The sequence below is a fragment of the Salvelinus alpinus genome, chromosome 30 (genome assembly GCF_045679555.1).
Source record: "Salvelinus alpinus chromosome 30, SLU_Salpinus.1, whole genome shotgun sequence".
Taxonomy (NCBI): Eukaryota; Metazoa; Chordata; class Actinopteri; order Salmoniformes; family Salmonidae; genus Salvelinus; species Salvelinus alpinus.
The window spans coordinates 31,954,868-31,975,222 of NC_092115.1; the positions used below are offsets into that span (position 1 = coordinate 31,954,868).

General features: G+C 43.2%; 1 protein-coding gene across 2 annotated transcripts in view; it reads right to left on the bottom strand.

The window, feature by feature from the left end:
• LOC139559723 (myosin light chain kinase 2, skeletal/cardiac muscle-like) overlaps positions 1 to 20,355 on the bottom strand; it is a 40,605-nt gene that overhangs the window by 16,827 nt on the left and 3,423 nt on the right. The window contains exons 1-4 of one of the 2 annotated variants that reach the window (XM_071375978.1): positions 4,535 to 5,526; positions 1,307 to 1,465; positions 1,042 to 1,123; positions 59 to 593 (exon numbers count right to left, since the gene is read on the bottom strand). In XM_071375978.1, coding sequence (XP_071232079.1) covers positions 59 to 593; positions 1,042 to 1,123; positions 1,307 to 1,465; positions 4,535 to 5,131 — 1,373 coding nt within the window. In that variant the 5' untranslated portion in view covers positions 5,132 to 5,526. Of the gene's footprint in view, positions 1 to 58; positions 594 to 1,041; positions 1,124 to 1,306; positions 1,466 to 4,534; positions 5,527 to 20,355 lie in introns of those variants that run through there. The other variant, XM_071375979.1, reaches the window with a different exon arrangement.

Here is a 20,355-nt window from a genome sequence, read left to right on the forward strand (position 1 = left end):
TAGAAATACATAGAATGAAAGAAATAGGAAGAGAGTGAGGGTTGAGGAGATACTGTACCTCTCGGGAATGGAGTTGGTGTCTCCTGGAGCTTCAGGGGAGGTTGGGAGAGAAGGGATATCCTTTACTGACATATCAACAGCTTCTGATGGGCCTTTAGAGAGTGTAGTGTCCCCCTCTTTCTCCTTCTCCCCCTCTTTTTCCTCTAGTCTTCTATCCTCCTCAGGCTTCTCTGTGGTTTTCGACAGCTCCTCCTTTTTCTCCTCTTCCTTAGATTCCTTAAGGTGGTCTTCCTTCTCCTCCTTTTTTACAACCTCCTCCTCCTTCCTCTCTTCCACTTTTAGTCCATCTCCTGCAGCCTCCTCCTCAGACAATGACTCCTCTTCCTTGGGGCCCTCGAGGATAAAGTCCAGCAGGTTAGAGCTGAGGGAACCCTCTGAGGCCCCTCCAGATCCAGCCTCCAGGTCCAGGAAGCCATCAGGGGTAAGGTGCTGCTGCTGCTTGTGACCTGATGATGATGATCTCTCTGCATTCTCCCTGTTGAGCTTCTGAACCTCCTCTAGTAGCAACACCTGCTTCCTAAGGGAGATGGTATCTGCAGAGGAACAAACAGAACGTCAGAGGGTATACAGTTCAAATTAATTCAACCACCTGCATGAACGTCACTTTGGTAACTTTAATCAGACAATTGCACAATACCTCAGAATGTCAACACACTCCTAGTACCCTCCTAAGAGGACGGCAAGTGGTTGTCTGATGTTTCTGTCTGAACTTTTGAGCTCTTTGATGTTGTTTACGTCTGACAGGAAGAGTGTTGTGACTTACCAGTTCCCTTTCCTTTGGATAAAAATAAAGTATCGATTTTTCCTCTCCCGCTCTCGAAGCTTTCAGAACAGGTGTTGTTTACATCTCACATGTTACATGTTGTGAGTGCTGCTGTGTGTGATTTAGGTTGTTTTGACTAATAAAGGGCACTGTGTGTGTGAGTGGTGTATGGCTGTGATGTATTGTTGACACATTTGAATGTGCTGTGATGTGAGCACCTGCTGTGTCTGGGGGCTTCTTCTTTTTCTGTGCTTTCAGACCCGACTTCTCCTTCTCATCCTTCTTCTTGTGATCTTCTGGCTAAAGGAAGGGAAGAAGGCGATATAAGATCATCACGCTCTGCATTTGGTCTGCATGCCAACATTCTTTAAAATGAGGTCAGGTATGTATATTTCCCTTAAACCACTACCAGAATACAATGACAATATTTACTGCTCAGAAACGTCATGAAAACATGTTTTCTTTGAGCAATTTAACACATACAAAGTTTCCGGTGGGTTTGCTGTTTGCAAGGAAATTCTTTGGTCCGTGGAGCTTTGTTGTCTTGCAACTGTGAGTGGTCTCCGGAGTGCTGGGTTTGCGTTCACATGCAGGGTTTATCATCCCTTGAGTACCTTTAGTGGCTTTAGTAGAGGTAGTTTTCTGTTAAGAAGACAGACAGCATGGCAATGTTAGTTGGACATGGTGAATGGCATGCAACATGAGATGGATAAAGACACAGTTAGGAAGGGTAAGGAGGAAGGGTGAGCGGTGGTGAGGGGGGTAAGTTACAACTGAACAAGAAAAAATGGAAACAATACATGAAAGAGTAAAGAAGGATTACATTTAAGTGACCGTCAAACATATAACCTAGCCTTATCAGTTGTTTTATTCAGGGTAGCACCCTGATACAGACAAACTTTGTTTCAGTCAAAGCATGCTGTTGATTGCCCACAGCAGATGAATGGATAGGGTGTTACATATGTACGAGGCTGTGAATTTATAGCATATCACCTGTCATAGTGAGTAATAGCATGCAATGCCAACCCTGAGCAGAAACATTTCTCGCAACCAACCAAACACATCTTCTCAAACAGACTTCAGTAAGGCGGGGCTCACTAGTACCACAGAAAACGCTCCAGTCCTTTTATGAGCAGGTCAACATCTTAAAAAATGTCTCAAGGCATGACCCTTCAGGCCCTCTTAGTTGTTGGTTGTGAGGTAAGCACTGCTCAGTAGTAAGGCAGAGAAAATATTACGAGGATAGGGTTTCCACAGTGACAGCAGTGTTTCTTCCTGAAGGACAAATCTAAGGATAGGGGGGTTGGGTACAGTGTGTGTGGTGTGTGTGCGGGGAGGGGAGGGGGGGGGCTAAAGTGACAGATGTCTGTGGTGGACAGACATCTCATACCTTGGAGTTGATGGGAGCCGGCCAGAGGCTGGAGGTAGAACCTGACGAAAGCTCTGACGACAATGAGAATTCCTGGCGATCTGAGTCATACAGTAGCCAATAGCCAATCACAGAAGTATGGATGCTGCCATAACGTGTGGACTTATAAACAGTAAACATCTGGTTTTCAGTGATACAGTATATTCAACCTAGCTTCCTTTTCCCCTGAAAACCGGATGTAGGGACCCCGCTCAGATGTTTCTTTTACACCTGCTACGTTAGGTTAGGACTTATATGACCTTAGAGTTGCTGTTTGAGTTCTAACCTCAAATCAAGCTGAAAATGTTATGTCTGTATCAAATGTGTCTGTTTTGTGCTGGAACTGTGTTGAAATGGAAGGACCCTTATCTAACCAAATAAGGGTCTGACTACATTAAAATGTTCCGATACCAGTACCTATTTACAGTACCCCTTTCCTTATTTCCTAGTTCATCTACTTTACACTACTCTACACCATGAAATGTGGAAACTCTTACGCTACACTGTATCTCATTGACCACCTAAATAAGTTGGTCTATGCTTGATTTGATTTTTAAAATAAAATAGATCCTGCAGGTAATATACCCTGGGCATGAAAACAGAAACCTGCCTGGCATCAACCCTTGTGCCAGTGATGGAGAGTGATGGGGTACCTATAACTCCCGCTTAAGGCTTTAATGCTAAACACTACTACCCATTGACTTTCAGTGTCTGTGCCTAAGACCACCCTCCGCATGTTACTGCTATTCACATTGTATCAACAATTTCAAGTGCTTGTTGAAGTTGGAAGTGACTGCCCTTTAAGCCCACAGGAATTGGGTGTAAAGTTCATCTTCCACAACACAAACAGTGCCACACATTGTGTAACCCAGTGCAGTAGACAGTATGCATCAAATTCCTCTCTTTCTGTTATCTATTCAGTCCAGTACCAAATCTAGTCAACCAAATGCTTATACTAACTTCCCTAAGATACACAAATATATTTATTGTCACATACACCAGCTAGGTTCAGCCATGGTAGTACAGCATCAATGAAACAAATTAGGGTTAAGTTCAAGGGTAAATCAACAGATTTTCACCTTGTCATCTCAGGTATTTGAACCAGTGACCTCTCAGCTACTGGCCCAATGCAATAACCACTTGGCTATCTCTCACCCCTGTCACTACCTGTTGCCAATGAGTCCTTAACCAGTTAGATCCCTATTTAAGCCACATGCCTGCTTCTAGTACAAAGGCAAATACATTCTACAGGTCCAGCACTCCATCCCCAAGCAATACTATGAATCTGAAAACAGCACCTACAGCATATAGCAAATTGTATTAGTCACACGCGCAGAATACAACAGGTGTAGACCTTACAGTGACATGCTTACTTACGAGCCCCTAACCGACAGTGCAGTTTCAAAAAATACAGAATAGAACAATATAGAACCACTCCACTATTAAAAACACTCTCCTTATACAGGTCCATCCTCTTCTTCCTATTTTGAGCCCTTCAAATCTGAAGAAGTGCCAACCTCTGTGAAATGTATCATACAGTGTAAAGTACAGACATTGAGATCAATGGCTGTTTGACACTGTTACTATGGCGGGAGGTAAATAATGTACATGGGGGGTTGCCCTGAATCAGAGCTTGGAGAAGCCTAATTACCATGACTAAAAGGTCACGTGGAATTAAACTGCCATCACAACTCGTGACCGCCGGTGTGGTTGTAATCCCCACCAATTTTACCACTGTGTATAGGCTTTGGCACCTTCCATACAGTATGGCCTACTATGCATGGCACTATAAAACCAGTGAAGATCGCTATAAACCAGTGGAGATTGTTATATAAGTCATATTGGTTTGACACATCTTCCAGCACTGCATGAGGAAAAGTAGCATGAGCAAAGCCACAATCGTTCCTTAGGAAACAGAACTCCACTTGACTAGTCAGCTTTGCTGCTCTGATCATTTTCCTCTGCAGTGGCAAAGTCATAAAACTAAATCAAATCATAAATCAAACATGTCAACATGGAACGCCGTGTCTATCTCCAAACCTATATACAACTGTGCAATTTTTTTAAGGACATGTAACTTGCAGGTCCATGAGGGAACAGTGAACCCAGCAATTCATCTAACCTAAGTTGCCGTCACATCCATATCATCAATCCATTATAAAAATATGAACGCAGTTCACATTAACGTATCCAGGGCTCCGTTGAGTGCATAAAGTGCCTTAATAAAGCAACCTTTATATAGTCTACGTAGACCTGCAAAAACACACCTCCTTGGTTAGCGCAGTTAGAACTCCCAGTCTCACCTTGTCGGTCGTCTTAGTAACTGAGCTCTTGCTCTTTTCTGCGGACGATTGCCTCTTAATAGCCATCTTGAGGTCTTTTGACTTGGAGGCCTTGCGTGCTGCCGGACCCATAAACATCATCTCCATAACCCGGGGGCTCTTCATCGTCTCCCCAATGAATCTGATGACCTGATGGATGCTGAGTACCAGCTTTTCCATCCCGTCCAGCTTCTCAGCCTGCTTCTCCGAGCGCTGGTCCAGCACTGTCATGATGGAGCTCATCTCCTGACACATCTCTCTCACCTCGCCCCCCATGCCCGTGCCCTGGGTTTGAGCCAGGGCCGGTGGTAGAGTTCGGGCTCTGGCAGGGATATGGATCTCTTCCTTATCCACCTTCAGTGTTTCCATGTCCCTCTCTATACTGTCAATGTCCTGGGACATTCCGTCCAGCCGGTTGAGGACCTTCTCCTGGATGTTGATGAGTTTGTCCATCTTACTGTTCAGAGACTCAATGCGATTCTGAATGATGTCCAAGCCGGCACCATTGCAATCGATTACGTTATCCATCGTGCTTGGCTTTCTTGAGGTTGAGTTATAGTTCACTATCTTGGAACTCATGATAGAATCATGTTAGGATGCCCAATCGAAACAGAAAAAGGGTCACGTGAGACAGACGGGGAAACTGTTTGGGAAAATGTAGCCAGCCTTATCCCTCTGTGCTCATCTTCAAGTGTACAGACAAGCTGATCTAATGACGGAAATGGGAACGAAATGCCAATTTCTCGATGAAAAATAAATAAGTGAACAAAATTCAAATCCATGAAGAGTAAAACAGAAAGATACAGCTAGTAACGGTCACTGTAATCTGTGAGATTGTCCCTATGCCCCTATGTCGCTCACCCACAGTTTGACACCTCTGCACTTCTCCCTACTGGAGGTGGTATTAAGAATGGAATAAGCTGATCTCCCTAAATGTAAACAGAACAGCCAACGTCAGCAGAGGACCAGCAATGGGGGCGGAGGGCAGTGGGTGGCTGTGACGGGCAGGGGTTCGGCTCTGGAGGGGCTGTCAGACAAATGCCCACGACCGTCACCAGTCGCTGGCCCGCCTACCAAGTTTCAAAATGGCCAGTGTACACAGTCCCTCTCTCTGAGGCAAAGTGGAAAGTTGTCTGGGATGATGCTAAACGCTTTGGGTTTCTTTTACTTTATTTGCATGTAAATTAGTAGACTTTTCAGTCTGACTTGGTGGTTTCACAATGATTAGGCTGAACAGGTGTCACAGATGGGGAGGGGAAAGGAGGGGGGACACTGACAAGTTTTATTTATAACCGGTAGGGGACATTTTTAGGTCAACTCAAAATATCAAACAATTGTCAAAAGATCCACTCACAAAGAACAGCTGTGTTTGCAAAAAAAGATCCTTATTAATGACAGGTGGAGCAATTCACATCTTAGAAGTGTTTATGAGAGCCTAAAGAATAATGGTTGCGATAACATCGGGAAAATACTTGCATGTGAGCCTGATTTTCAGTATTTAAGAGAGTAATGTACGTTGCTACGGAAATCTCTTCGCTGGCTGCGAAACAGCTGTAACGAGCACCCACCCAGTGAGGGAGCAAGAGAGAATCAAGGCAGGTTCAGGTTGTAGCCTGTAGTCCCTTGGCTGAGAATGCACTTAAGGTCTTTAGCCTCTGTGCTGAAATTGGAGAGGGGGTGACAGCCATGATTAATACTGTCTCTCTCTCACAAGAACATCCAGTCAGATCTTTCCCACACCATCACACACGCTTAGCCTACTCATAGACAGTTAAGACAGTTACAATTTGTTTTACTTAGTGCCTGGTAATTGGACCCCTCAACAGTGTACCCTATAAGCCTATGAACATATGCTTGATGCAGTGGTCCATCTGGGACATACAGTACCGGTCAAAACCTTGTACACCGACTCATTCAAAGGTTTTTCTTTATTTTTACTATTTTCTAGAACAGACATCAAAACTATGAAATAATACAAATGGAATCATGTAGTAACCAAAAAAGTGTTAAACAAATCAAAATATATGTTATATTTGAGATTCTTCAAAATAGCCACCCTTTGCCTCGATGACAGCTTTGCACACTCTTGGCATTTTCTCAACCAGCTTCATGAGGTAGTCACCTGGAATGAATTTCAATTAACAGGTGTGCCTTGTTAAAAGTTAATTTGTGAAATTTCTTTCCTTCTTAATGCGTTTCAGCCAATCAGGTGTGTTGTGACAAGATAGGGGTGGTATACAGAAGATAGCCCTATTTGGTAAAATACCTAGTCCATATTATAGCAACAACAGCTCAAATAAGCTAAGAGAAACGACAGTCCATCATTACTTTAAGACATGAAGGTCAGTCAATCTGGAATATTTAAAGAACTTTGAAAGTTTCTTCAAGTGCAGTTGCAATAACCATTAAGCGCTATGATGACTGGCTCTCATGAGGACTGACACAGGAAAGGAAGACCCAGAGTTACCTCTGCTGCAGAGGACAAATTCATTAGAGTTACCAGCCTCAGAAATTACAGACCAAATAAATGCTTCACAGAGTTCAAGTAACAGACACATCTCAACATCAACTGTTCAGAGGAGACTGCGTGAATCAGGCCTTTATGGTCGAAATGCTGCAAAGAAACCACTACTAAAGGACACCAATAAGAAGAAGAGACTTGGTTGGGCCAAGAAATACAAGCAATGGACATTAGACCGGTGGAAATCTGTCCTTTGGTCTGATGAGTCCAAATTTGAGATCTTTGGTTCCAACTGCCGTGTCTTTGTGAGACACAGAGTAGGTGAACGGATGATCTCAGCATATGTGGTTCCCACCGTGAAGCATGGAGGAGGAGGTGTGATGGTGTGGGGGTGCTTTGCTGGTGACACTGTCAATGATTAATTTAGAATTCAAGGCACACTTAACTATCTGGTTTGCGCTTAGTGGGACTGTCATTTATTTATCAACAGGACAATGACCCAAAACTGTGTAAGGGCTATTTGATGAAGAAGGAGAGTGATGGAGTGCTGCATCAGATAACCTGGCCTCCACAATCACCCAACCTCAACCCAATTGAGATGGTTTGGGATGAGTTGGACCGCAAAGTGAAGGAAAAGCAGCCAACAGGTTCTTAGCATATGTGGGAACTCCTTCAAGACTGTTGTAAAAAAAATCCTAATGAAGCTGGTTGAGAGAATGCCAAGAGTGTGCAAAGCTGTCATCAAGGCAAAGGATGGCTTTGAAGAATCTCAAATATAAAATATGTTTGGATTTGTTTAACCTCTTGACGCTAGGGGTCATATACAGTGGGGAGAACAAGTATTTGATACACTGCCGATTTTGCAGGTTTTCCTACTTACAAAGCATGTAGAGGTCTGTCATTTTTATCATAGGTACACTTCAACTGTGAGAGACGGAATCTAAAACAAAAATCCAGAAAATCACATTGTATGATTTTTAAGTAATTCATTTGCATTTTATTGCATGACATAAGTATTTGATCACCTACCAACCAGTAAGAATTCCGGCTCTCACAGACCTGTTAGTTTTTCTTTAAGAAGCCCTCCTGTTCTCCACTCATTACCTGTATTAACTGCACCTGTTTGAACTCGTTACCTGTATAAAAGACACCTGTCCACACACTCAATCAAACAGACTCCAACCTCTCCACAATGGCCAAGACCAGAGAGCTGTGTAAGGACATCAGGGATAAATTGTAGACCTGTACAAGGCTGGGATGGGCTACAGGACAATAGCCAAGCAGCTTGGTGAGAAGGCAACAACTGTTGGCACAATTATTAGAAAATGGAAGAAGTTCAAGATGACGGTCAATCACCCTCGGTCTGGGGCTCCATGCAAGATCTCACCTCGTGGGGCATCAATGATCATGAGGAATGTGAGGGATCAGCCCAGAACTACACGGCAGGACCTGGTCAATGACCTGAAGAGAGCTGGGACCACAGTCTCAAAGAAAACCATTAGTAACACACTACGCCGTCATGGATTAAAATCCTGCAGCGCACGCAAGGTCCCCCTGCTCAAGCCAGCGCATGTCCAGGCCCGTCTGAAGTTTGCCAATGACCATCTGGATGATCCAGAGGAGGAATGGGAGAAGGTCATGTGGTCTGATGAGACAAAAATAGAGCTTTTTGCTCTAAACTCCACTCGCCGTGTTTGGAGGAATAGAAGGATGAGTACAACCCCCAGAACACCATCCCAACCGTGAAGCATGGAGGTGGAAACATCATTCTTTGGGGATGCTTTTCTGCAAAGGGGACAGGACGACTGCACCGTATTGAAGGGAGGATGGATGGGGCCATGTATCGCGAGATCTTGACCAACAACCTCCTTCCCTCAGTAAGAGCATTGAAGATGGGTCGTGGCTGGGTCTTCCAGCATGACAACGACCCGAAACACACAGCCAGGGCAACTAAGGAGTGGCTCCGTAAGAAGCATCTCAAGGTCCTGGAGTGGCCTAGCCAGTCTCCAGACCTGAACCCAATAGAAAATCTTTGGAGGGAGCCGAAAGTCCGTATTGCCCAGCGACAGCCCCGAAACCTGAAGGATCTAGAGAAGGTCTGTATGGAGGAGTGGGCCAAAATCCCTGCTGCAGTGTGTGCAAACCTGGTCAAGAACTACAGGAAACGTATGATCTCTGTAATTGCAAACTAAGGTTTCTGTACCAAATATTCAGTTCTGCTTTTCTGATGTATCAAATACTTATGTCATGCAATTAAATGCAAATTAATTAATTAAAAATCATACAATGTGATTTTCTGGATTTTTGTTTTAGATTCCTTCTCTCACAGTTGAAGTGTACCTATGATAAAAATTACAGACCTCTACATGCTTTGTAAGTAGGAAAACCTGCAAAATTGTCAGTGTATCAAATACTTGTTCTCCCCACTGTATATATATACATTTTAAAGAACGTTCCCAAGGTAAACTGACTATTTCTCAGGTCCAGATCGTAGAATATGCATATAATTTACAGATTAGAATAGAAAACACTCCAAAGTTTCCAAAACGGTCAAAATATTGTCTGTGAGTATAACAAAACTGATTCTGCAGGCGAAAACCTGAGAAAATATAACCCGGAAGTGATATTTATTTATTTTATTCTGTGTTTCCTGGCCAGTCTTTCTTCCATTTAAAGGGGTATCAACCAGATTCCTTTTCCAATGGCTTCCTCAGGCTGTGACCAGGCTTTAGACATAGTTTCAGGCTTTTATTTTGAAAAATTAACGAGATTTTTCAAAAGTAGTCTGGTGTCCTCTGAATAGTGCCTGCGCGCCAGAGGGGAGCTCTCCATTTTGCTTTTCTCTCTTATTGAATAGGTTATGGTCCGGTTGAAATATTATCGATTATGTTTGTTAAAAACAACCTGAGGATTGATTATAAAAAACATTTGACATGTTTCTACGACCATTACGGATACTTTTTGGAATTTGTCGAACGGAACAAGGCTTTGGTTTTCTGAACATAACGCGCAACCCAAATGCCGTTTTTTTGTGATAAAAGTAATATTTATCGAACAAAAATAACATTTGTTGTGTAACTGGGAGTCTCGTGAGTGCAAACATCCGAAGATTATCTAAGGTAAGCGATTAATTTTATTGCTTTTCTGACTTTCGTGACCATGATAATTTGGAGCTAGCTGTTGTAGCATTGATTGCTACACTCACAAAAGCTTGGATTTCTTTCGCTGTAAAGTATATTTTCCAAATCTGACACGATAGGTGGATTAACAACAAGCTAAGATGTGTTTTGGTATATTTCACTTGTGATTGCATGATTATAAATATTTTTAGTAGTATTATTGCATTTGTCGCCCTGCAATTCTAGCGGTTGTTTAGGAAAATGATCCTGTAAAAGGGATCCGTAGTGCAGAGAAGTTAACACTTTTTTGGTTACTACATGATTCCATATGTGTTATTTCATAGTTTTGATGTCTTCACTATTATTCTACAATGTCGACAATAGTAAAAATAAAGAAAAACTCTTGAATGAGTAAGTGTGTCCAAATTTTTGACTGGTACTCTATGTGCTTTGCATCAATGGAAAGTGTAATAAGAGACATATGCGTCATCAATACAAACACTGCTCATTGTCCCTGAACAAGGGAATGGGGTAATTCACATTGAGATATAGGGTTTTCCCACAGCCACTTTGGAGACAAAAACATATTGGATAAATGTTGTACTCCACTGCATACAGAATATGCATGTTGGCATACACAACTGTCATAAATTATCATCATGCATAGGTATATATATAAAAAAAAAAAAAATTAGAATCTATTGCTATACTTATAATATTGTAATTCACAGATCGATAGATGATAATATAGTTTCACCCATGCAACTTGAACTGAACTAAGAGAACACTTCAAATGATCATGGTGTCATTGATGTGTGTGCCAACTCCCCCGTCCAATCCCGTCATATATTCAGGGATGATACGGCTAAGGAGGCATCCAGGTTAGCCTGCCCTCCCAGGCCTCTGTGAAACATGTAGTTGACAAAGACAGGGGCCCACAGACTACAAACTGGGAGAGGGAAGGGGGGGGGGGGACCTGTCCTTGGGTACCAACAGGTGACAGAATGGCAATTTCGACAACGTAGGCTTAGCTTGTGTCACTTTCAGAGGTGCAGAGGGTTACCTTACGCAGGCAATTATTTTCATGGAATAAAAACGTTCCATCGAGGGGAAAGGGAAGTCAAGGCGGGCTGCCTCAGAGGATTATTGCACACAAACAACGCTCATAAATCAACTTGGAGCTTCAATACTCACACTACTACTCATTCGATTACTACTAATTCAATTGAACATTGGCTGATCAACGGTTGCACTCAATGGTACAGATCCGAAAATATAGTGCTCTAAAGAATACTACAGCAGATATCTATTTACCTGAATATTTCTGTCCTCCAATACAGGCCTTGGAGCATGCTATAAACTGCAGCTCTAAGTAGCAGACCACAAAACTCTGAGCACAACTGTGAAAGCTTCCCCAGATATGGGGTAAAATGTTCACATCTACCTCGAAAGTCAATGCATATAATAGTGGTTCATATTACGCTACATTGGTGTGGGCCGGCTGGGGGGAACTGTAAGACGATTAAACTGTGGATGAGACCGGGAGGAATAAACATGCTTCAGTAGTGGGGTTGATTACATAAACCAGAGGTCGAGTTTATATCACCAACACTTTAAAGTGAAACTGGAGCAGTGGCTGTCAGAGAGCCCAAACTCAAGTCCCTCCCTACCCACCCTCTCAATATAGTATGTGTGGAGCATTTACAACTTCAGCCACACACACACACACACACACACACACACACACACACACACACACACACACACACACACACACACACACACACACACACACACACACACACACACACACACACACACACACACACACACACGAGGGTTGCAGGCAGCAAAGGAATAGCATGATCAAAATGTTATTTTATTTGTGTGTGTGTGTGTGTTTTTTTTTTACTATTCTTGTGGCCGAGAGAAGTCCCCACAAGAATAGTAAACAAACAACAATTTTGCCAACTGGGGAAATTTTGTTTGTCCCCACGAGGTCAAATTTCTAGGGGATTTAGAGTTAAGGTTAGAATTAGTGTTAGGGTTAGAATTACGTTAAAGGTTAGGAGCAAGGGTTAGTGTTAGGGATAGGAGCTAGGGTTTTGCTAGGGAAAATAGAATTTTAATGGGACTGAATTGTGTCCCCACAAGGTTAGCTGTACAAGACTGTATGTGTGCACGTGTGCGTAAGTGTGTGTGTGCATGCACGTGTGTGTGTCTTATTCTGAACAGGATAAACAGTCTCTGCCGGGGGAGTATACAGTGTGGTATTAGAGGAGTCAAGGAGACAAACTACGCTGTTATAAATGGACCTCTGCCTCTCTCACCCAGAACACGCTGTTCTGGGATGCTCCAGGGTTGTGTGCTGCCTGCTGGGGGGGCCTGAGGTTGGACGTCTATCCCCCTACTGTCCCCTAGCCCTGTCCCCCCATCACACCGCCTAGCCCGCCAACTCTTTACCGGTCCTGGCGGTCTCTTGGAAAGTAAGGGGCAAAACTAAAATGTGTCAGCTAAGAAACTTAACACCTGTTAACAGCTTAGAAGCCCCCCCCATCACCCCCATATTCACTAGTTTTCTTTACGGAACTTTGTGGGATGGAACACTAGGCCAGTGTTTGTGAGACAAGATGAGTACTAAGGTTAACTGAATTTACTGTTCAAATAAATGGAATTAAAGAAACATGTGTGCGCGCTGGTATGTTTTTGCATATCAGTTAATGAAAAGGTTTTTTGATTGGGTAATAAGAGTTTGTGTTATTCATTAGATAATTATTATGTAGGTACCATTTCCTCAAGTATATTCCAGAGAAGTAGCAGGCTAAAATGAAGATTAACTTTAATTTATTGATTTATCTTGCTGTCTTGCTTTTTATTTGTGATTTTATATTTTATATTTACAATGACGGACTACACCAGCCAAACCCAGACAGCGCTGGGCCAATTGTGTGCCCTATGGGACTCCTAATCACGGTCGGTTGTGTTACAGCCTGGATTCGAACCAGGGTGTCTGTAGCGATGCCAATAGCACTGAGATGCATTGCCTTAGACCGCTGCACCACTTGGGAGCCCGAGCTGCCTCCAATGTTTTTTGGGGGGAATTTTTGCAGTAAATCCAACTGGCCTCACAACCACAGACCACGTGTAACCACACCAGCCCAGGACCTCCACATTCGGCTTCTTCACCTGCGGGATCGTTGTGAGACCAGCCAGCCACCCAGACAGCCCGATGAAACTGTAGAGTATTTCTGTTTGTAATAAAGCCCTTTTGTGGGGAAAAACTAATTCTGATTGATTTGGCCTGGTTCCCCAGTGGGTGGGCCTATGCCCTCCCAGGCCCACCCATGGCTGCGCCCCTGCCCAGTCATGTGAAATGCATAGATTAGGGCCTAATGTATTTATTTCAATTGACTGATTTTCTTAAATGAACTGTAACTCGGTAAAATCGTTGAAATTGTTGCATATTGCGTTTATATATTTTTTCAGTATAACACATGCAAGATCCTAACTGTGTATTATACCACTTACCCAATGGCCAATTAGTCTGAAATGTAAGGGCATCTTCCATGGAGGACGCCATACTGTTGCATACTGTACATGTACTGTGTTGCAATCTCGTGTAACCAGCAAGTCGACTGGATGTCCTGAGTTACAAATGGAAAGCTAAGCCACATGTATTAATAGTGCTGCAGATCTGACCAGATACCACGACAGAGAGGGGAACAGGAGAAGGTGATAGATCATCTTGTCTTTGGAGCTTTACTGATGGAACACACTTTACTGCTGGAACACATCATTGCTCAACTACTAAACCAAAGCCAAGATTAACAATGACTCATCCGTAGTCAGCAGTTCTTTGAACCTAATAACCCACTGAGCTATTTGTTCAGTGCGCTGCTCACAGTGTGCCAAAGGCCTGTCTACAGTGTCTACAGTGTATAGTGCTGTACAGATCCCATACCTCTGTTTTATCAAGATATCCCCATCTTTGCAATGAAAACGATCCAACTTGTGAAAAGGGTGTTCTTTTCCACACGTTAATGCTTGCCTCAGACTATGGAAGCCATGAATTCTGTATTAGCCGACATCCTCAATATTATACAGTGAGGCAGCTTCAAAATCATTCACTGCTGGGATCCTCGACTCACATTACTCTTCAACACTACCACACATACTGTAATCCCCATTCCATGTGTTGAGCTCAGTAATTGAATTGAATGTGACATTTAGCTAAAGCACACCATGTTCCAGGAGATAATACAGCCAGTAGAGCTGTGATGGTTACCTGTGGTATCAGAGATGTGATCAGGACAACATCAGGGAAAATTGATCTTGACTTGGATTGATTACAATAAAAGATATTGTCTACCCTGGCCATTTCAGAACAATGAAAACGGTACTGTACGTGAAGAGGAGACTGTGGAACTAAATACAATTACATTCCCTGGGGAGTTATTCTTGGTGGCTGGATGGCAACTGTCTGGCAGTAAAGTACTGTGATTATGATAGGGTGATTCAAAAGGAAACCAGTTCCCTGCTGCCATAAAATTCCTTATCTACTGATGGACAGTGCAGTACCCTTTGTCTGCACTGTATCACAACACCTGATGCTATAATAAGCCACATGCTCTATCCGTAGTTCCCCTCGGAGCACAGCGTCCTTTCTCCCCAACTGAATCAAATTGGGTGATCTCCAAGGCTTCACAGGCTACCCACGCTACCAGTGCCATGTCCAGGGGATGGCCACAACACCCTCTGAAATCTTATTGGCCACCCCAGTGCCCCTACCCCAGAAATTCTGAGATCTGATAGGTCGTCTCTCAATATATTGAGAATTTTGAACAAGACGCGCACCAACAACAAGACTCATCAATCTCACCAGAGAAAGCATCCGAGCGAGCGAAACAGCACCTCCCTGTCTTAGTAGGTGAAGCCCATGTATCTAATGCTGTCTGGCCAAAAAGAGCATGACAAGCGCGTGCATACATAGGAGGTCCCATAAAAAAATTAAGAACCTACCGAATGTTATGGTGTAATTTGCACTCTGGATGGCATTCTTAATTGAATTTACTTCGGTATGCTAATACGCTTATATACAGTCAAATCCTGACTTTGAACGCAAACACTGTAACAACATTGATTTATGATGTACAGTATTTGAACAGGGAACTGTACCAAACCTAAGCTGAAGCATTTAATGCATTAAACTATCATAATTATATTGAGGTTCAAAATGTTATGGCCCCCTTAAACTGGGTCTGTGCCCCACCTTGGCCACCCCAATAAAAGTGTTCTGGACACGCCACTGCATGCAACCCCCATTTGACAGGCGCCACTCTGACTACATGTCCACGTGGTGACCAACATGCCTTTTCCTCCTCAAACTAACATACTCTAAAGGGAGAAGAACTGAAACCACTTATTTTTTGAGGAAACACATTGAGGAAACTTGTAAAGAGCTAATGAGTAATGAACTGCTTATGTCTCCAAGTCCCCTACCTGACCCATCACCCGAGTGGTCCAAACCCACTGCTGATTTGTGACCTTGTGTTTACTATTGTGACAAAATGGAGATGTCTCATTACATCAATCAACAGAAGGGGTGGCTGTACAAATATGGGTACTTGGTGGGTATAAGAGAACAATTTCAGCAGGCATCTCTGTACTATCACACAGTGTCCTGCAATTTCATTTGACGTCAATAATGACGCTACTAGTTCAAAAACATGCCAGCCTCAGTTGCCTTGTCTAGCCACCCCATAGTAAATATCTGTCATATCAAAACGTGATGCCAGGTTCTAACAGACGCTATTAAACTGTACTGTTACTCACTGATTTGTAATGCTCTAGATGCCTCTCAGGGAGAGACAGAGAAATAACCGTAGGCTTCTCTCTTTCGCACGGTCTTTTGCTCTTCCAATGGTTACGTCCATAACGTTAAAGACATCACACCATATATTCCCCACCTACAGTGTACAAATGAGGCCAGTTGAGGGGCATATTTAGTTCAGTTGCACTGTTACATAGCGGGGACACCACAGATCCTGTATACTGAACAAAAATGTAGACTTCAACGATTTTACTGAGTTACAGTTCATCTAAGGAAATCAGTCAATTTAAATAAATTCAATAGGCCCTAATCTATGGATTTCACATGATTGGGCAAGGGCATAGCCATGGATGGGCCTGGCTCCCAAGTGCCCTCTCAGGCCCACCCATGGCTGCACCCTTACCCAGTCATGTGAAATACATAGATTAGGGCCTATTGAATTGATTTAAATTGACTGATTTCCTTATATGAACTGTAACTCAGTAAAATCGTTGAAATTGTTGCATGTTGAGTTTATATTTTTGTTCAGTGTATTCAGAAAGTTGTCAGACCCCTTCACTTTTTCCACATTGTGTTACTTTTTGGGGGATTCCACCTGTGATGAATTAAATTGATTGGACATGATTTGGAAAGGCACACCTGTCTATATAAGGTCCCACAGTGCATGTCAGAGCAAAAACCAAGCCATGAGGTCGCAGGAATTGTCTGTAGAGCTCCAAGACATGATTGTGTCGAGACACAGATCTGGGGAAGGGTACCAAAAAATGTCTGCAGCATTGAAGGTCCCCAAGAACACAGTGGCCTTCATCATTCTTAAATGGAAGAAGTTTGGAACCAGCAAGACTCTTCTTAGAGCTAGCCTCCCGGCCAAACTGAGCAATTGGGGGAGAAGGGCCTTGGTCGGGGAGGTGACCTAGAACCCGATGGTCACTCTGACAGAGCTCCAGAGTTTCTCTGTGGAGAAGGGAGAACCTTCCAGAAGGACAACCATTTCTGCAGTACTCCACCAATCAGACCATTATGGTAGCGTGGCCAGATGGAAGCCAGTCCTCAGTAAAAGGCACATGACAGCCCGGTTGGAGTTTTCCAAAAGGAACCTAAAGGACTCTCAGACCATGAAAAACAAGATTCTATGGTCTGATGAAACCAAGCTTGAACTCTTTGGCCTGAATGCCAAGCGTCATGTCTGGAGGAAACCAGGCACCACTTATCAACTGGCCAATACCATCCCTACGGTGAAGCATTGCGGTGGCAGCATTATGTTGTGGGCATGTTTTTCAGCGGCAGGGACTGGGAGAGTGGCCTGGATTGAGGGAAAGATGAATAGAGTTCAGAGAGATTCTTGATGAAAACCTGTTCCAGAGTGCTCAGGACCTCAGATTGGGGTGAAGGTTCACCTTCCAACAGGACAATGACCCTAAGCACACAGCCAAGACAACGCAGGAGTGGCTTCGGAACAAATCTCTGAATATCTTTGAGTGGCCCAGCCAGAGCCCGGACTTGAACCCGATAGAACATCTCTGGAAAGACCTGAAAATAGCTGTTCAAGCGACACTCCCCATCCAACCTGACAGAGTTTGAGAGGCTCTGCAGAGAAGAATGGAAGAAACTCTCCAAATACAGGTGTGCCAAGCTTGTAGCGTCATACCTAAGAATACTCGAGGCTGTAATTGCTGCCAAAGGTGCTTCAACAAAGTACTGAGTAAAGGTCTGAAAACTTATGTAAATTTAATATTTCAGTGTTTTTTTATTATAAATTAGCAAAAAAAAATGGATCTGTCATTATGGGGCATTGTGTGTAGATTGATGCACATTTTAATTTTTTTTGCAATTTTAGAATAAGGCTGTAACGTAACAAAATGTGGAAAAAGTGAAGGGGCCTGAATACTTTCCCGAATGCCCTGTACATGATCTGTATACATGACCCACTGGGGAGCCAGGCCCAGCCAATCAGAATGACTTTTTCCCTACAAAAGGGCTTTATTGCAGACAGAAATACACCTCAGCACCCCTTCAGACAATCTCACAGGTGAAGAAGCCAGATGTGGAGGTCCTGGGCTGGCGGGGTTACGGTTGTGAGGCTGGTTGGATGCACTGCCAAATACTCTAAAACGGCATTGGAGGTGGCTTATGGTAGAGAAGCGAACATTCAATTCTCTGGTGGACATTCCTGTAGTCAGCATGGCAATTGTACGTTCCCTCAAAACTTGAGACATCTATGACATTAAAAAAACATGCTTGTCTTGTCCCCTAAATATGTTTTATACATTTAAGTTCGTGTTGAAAGTGAAAATCTACAACTATCACATATTGCTGGCAAGTTCTTCAGTGAAAACAAACTGGTGAAACAGCACGTGGTCATTTTAAGTGTAAAGGGTCCAATGCCTAAGGCCTTCTCATATCTTACTATGGTGCTGACAAGTATCGGTGGGTTATGTTCTACTTCAAACTTGTATCCAATGGAACATCACACCTGTGCCAGAACTGTAGAGTTTAATACTGTTTTAAAGCAACAGTAACAGCATGCCGTCCTGAATGAACAAACTGAAACACTAAACAAAAAAAAGCTATGTTTCAAAGCCATGCCTTTCTAGCTAAAGTCCTAGGTCACATGAACCAGGTGCTGCATGCTGTCCCGTGCTTTGGGAGATAGCAATAAGTAGAATTTTCACAACACTCATTGACATAAAGCAGACTCCACACTTCTCTTATTTACAAGACATCAAAAATACTTATTTTCTACCTGCACGATGGAGGGGAATGGATTCTGTGGGCTTCCTCCTGTAGCAGAGTAAATCCCAGAGCCTGTGCCAGAGGTACGAAGCCATCAGACACATACTGCTCACTAGCCAATTGTCCCTGCCCTTGAAAAAGTTACCTATGGCTTTATCCACTCTCCGCTCTGTCTTTAATCTCAGTATCCAACAGGGTCCTCTCGAACCTCAGAGAGAGGATTCAGAGGCATCAGAGAGGAAGGTTAAGACAGATAGCAGAATGCTGATTAGCAGAGAGAGTGTGCCCAGTTTCCAGGGTTAGGAACGCCCAAACATTACTGCACAATTACCTCTGCTCCACCACTCAAACTTTGTCAACTCCGTCAACCCCCACTCCTCAGCCCATCAGCTCCATGGGGTTCAAAGGACAAGTGGGTTTGTCCTGTAGACAAAAGAGTGACAGGTGCCAGCAAAGGGTGTCTAAGAGACAGACCTACTGAGAGGTCAGAATACGTCAGAATACGTACTTAGCACCTTGGTTTGCGAGGGTAAAATCACTGGTTGTCATACTAGAGATGATGATAATAGCACAAGGGAATGATTAATCGTGATGGGATATTATTTTTGAAAATATATCGTATCATTTTGACAATATTGCAATATTATTTTTGCGCTAATTGCCTGTACCTGCACCAAACCTCTAGTATTTTTCCTTCGCCGCTTGTTCTCCATCTTCTTTTTAGATAGGCTCATGGCTCTCTCTTGTCCCTCTGCAGCAGACATTTGGTGAGCAATATGTTTACAACATTAAATTGCAATAAAATCACAGTATTGAATCGCAATACATATCGTACCGGCACCTAAGTATCGTGAGGTCCCTGACAATTACCAGCCCTAAAGATTCATGGATAAAAACAACATGTCAACAAACTTCATTGTAACTCTTAAAACTACCAAGAGCTGAGGGGAAACATGACATACAAGAAAGGGTATTTGTGATAATAGGGGTTCTATAGACTGCCTGAAGGTTGGAGACTTGGAACGGAGTGTAAATAGCCAGTACTATTGGATTCGTGCTGCAAATGTCCCACTGGCATTCATGTGGTGTCTTACTCCCTACTGTTTTGATTGGCCTTTATACTTCAATTGACGATTACCAAGGGAATCTCTTTAGCTGAACTGTATTCATGTATTTCCACATCATTAGATTAGATTATCTTTCAATACGCATCAATGGCTGAGCATTTGTAATGTACACTAAATTGCATATAGTTACAAAATTCACTGTATTTAAATGCAGAATTAATGCATTAGGCATTATTTCTCTCCTGTGGTGTCTACCGGTATGTCAGCAGTACTTAAAATGTTCCTTAAGGTCTCTCTATAATGTTATGCTTCAGCAGAGCAGAACTGCTCAACAATGAAACATTTTGGCTGTGAAAGGACATACTGTCCCTGGTGGCTGGCAACACATCATCTGGCTAAATAAATCAAATCAAATCTGGCTAACGATACCAGCTTGACACTCTGAGAGGCAGCATCGTAGCAGAGATACCAAAACAACAGTGGCAAATGTGTGGCATGTCTGAAAAGCACCCTGGATTCCCTTGGCAATGCCACAGGCTCTGCCAAGCAGAGTGATGAGTTCACTGGTCTGGTGAATAGCAGCCTACCCTGCA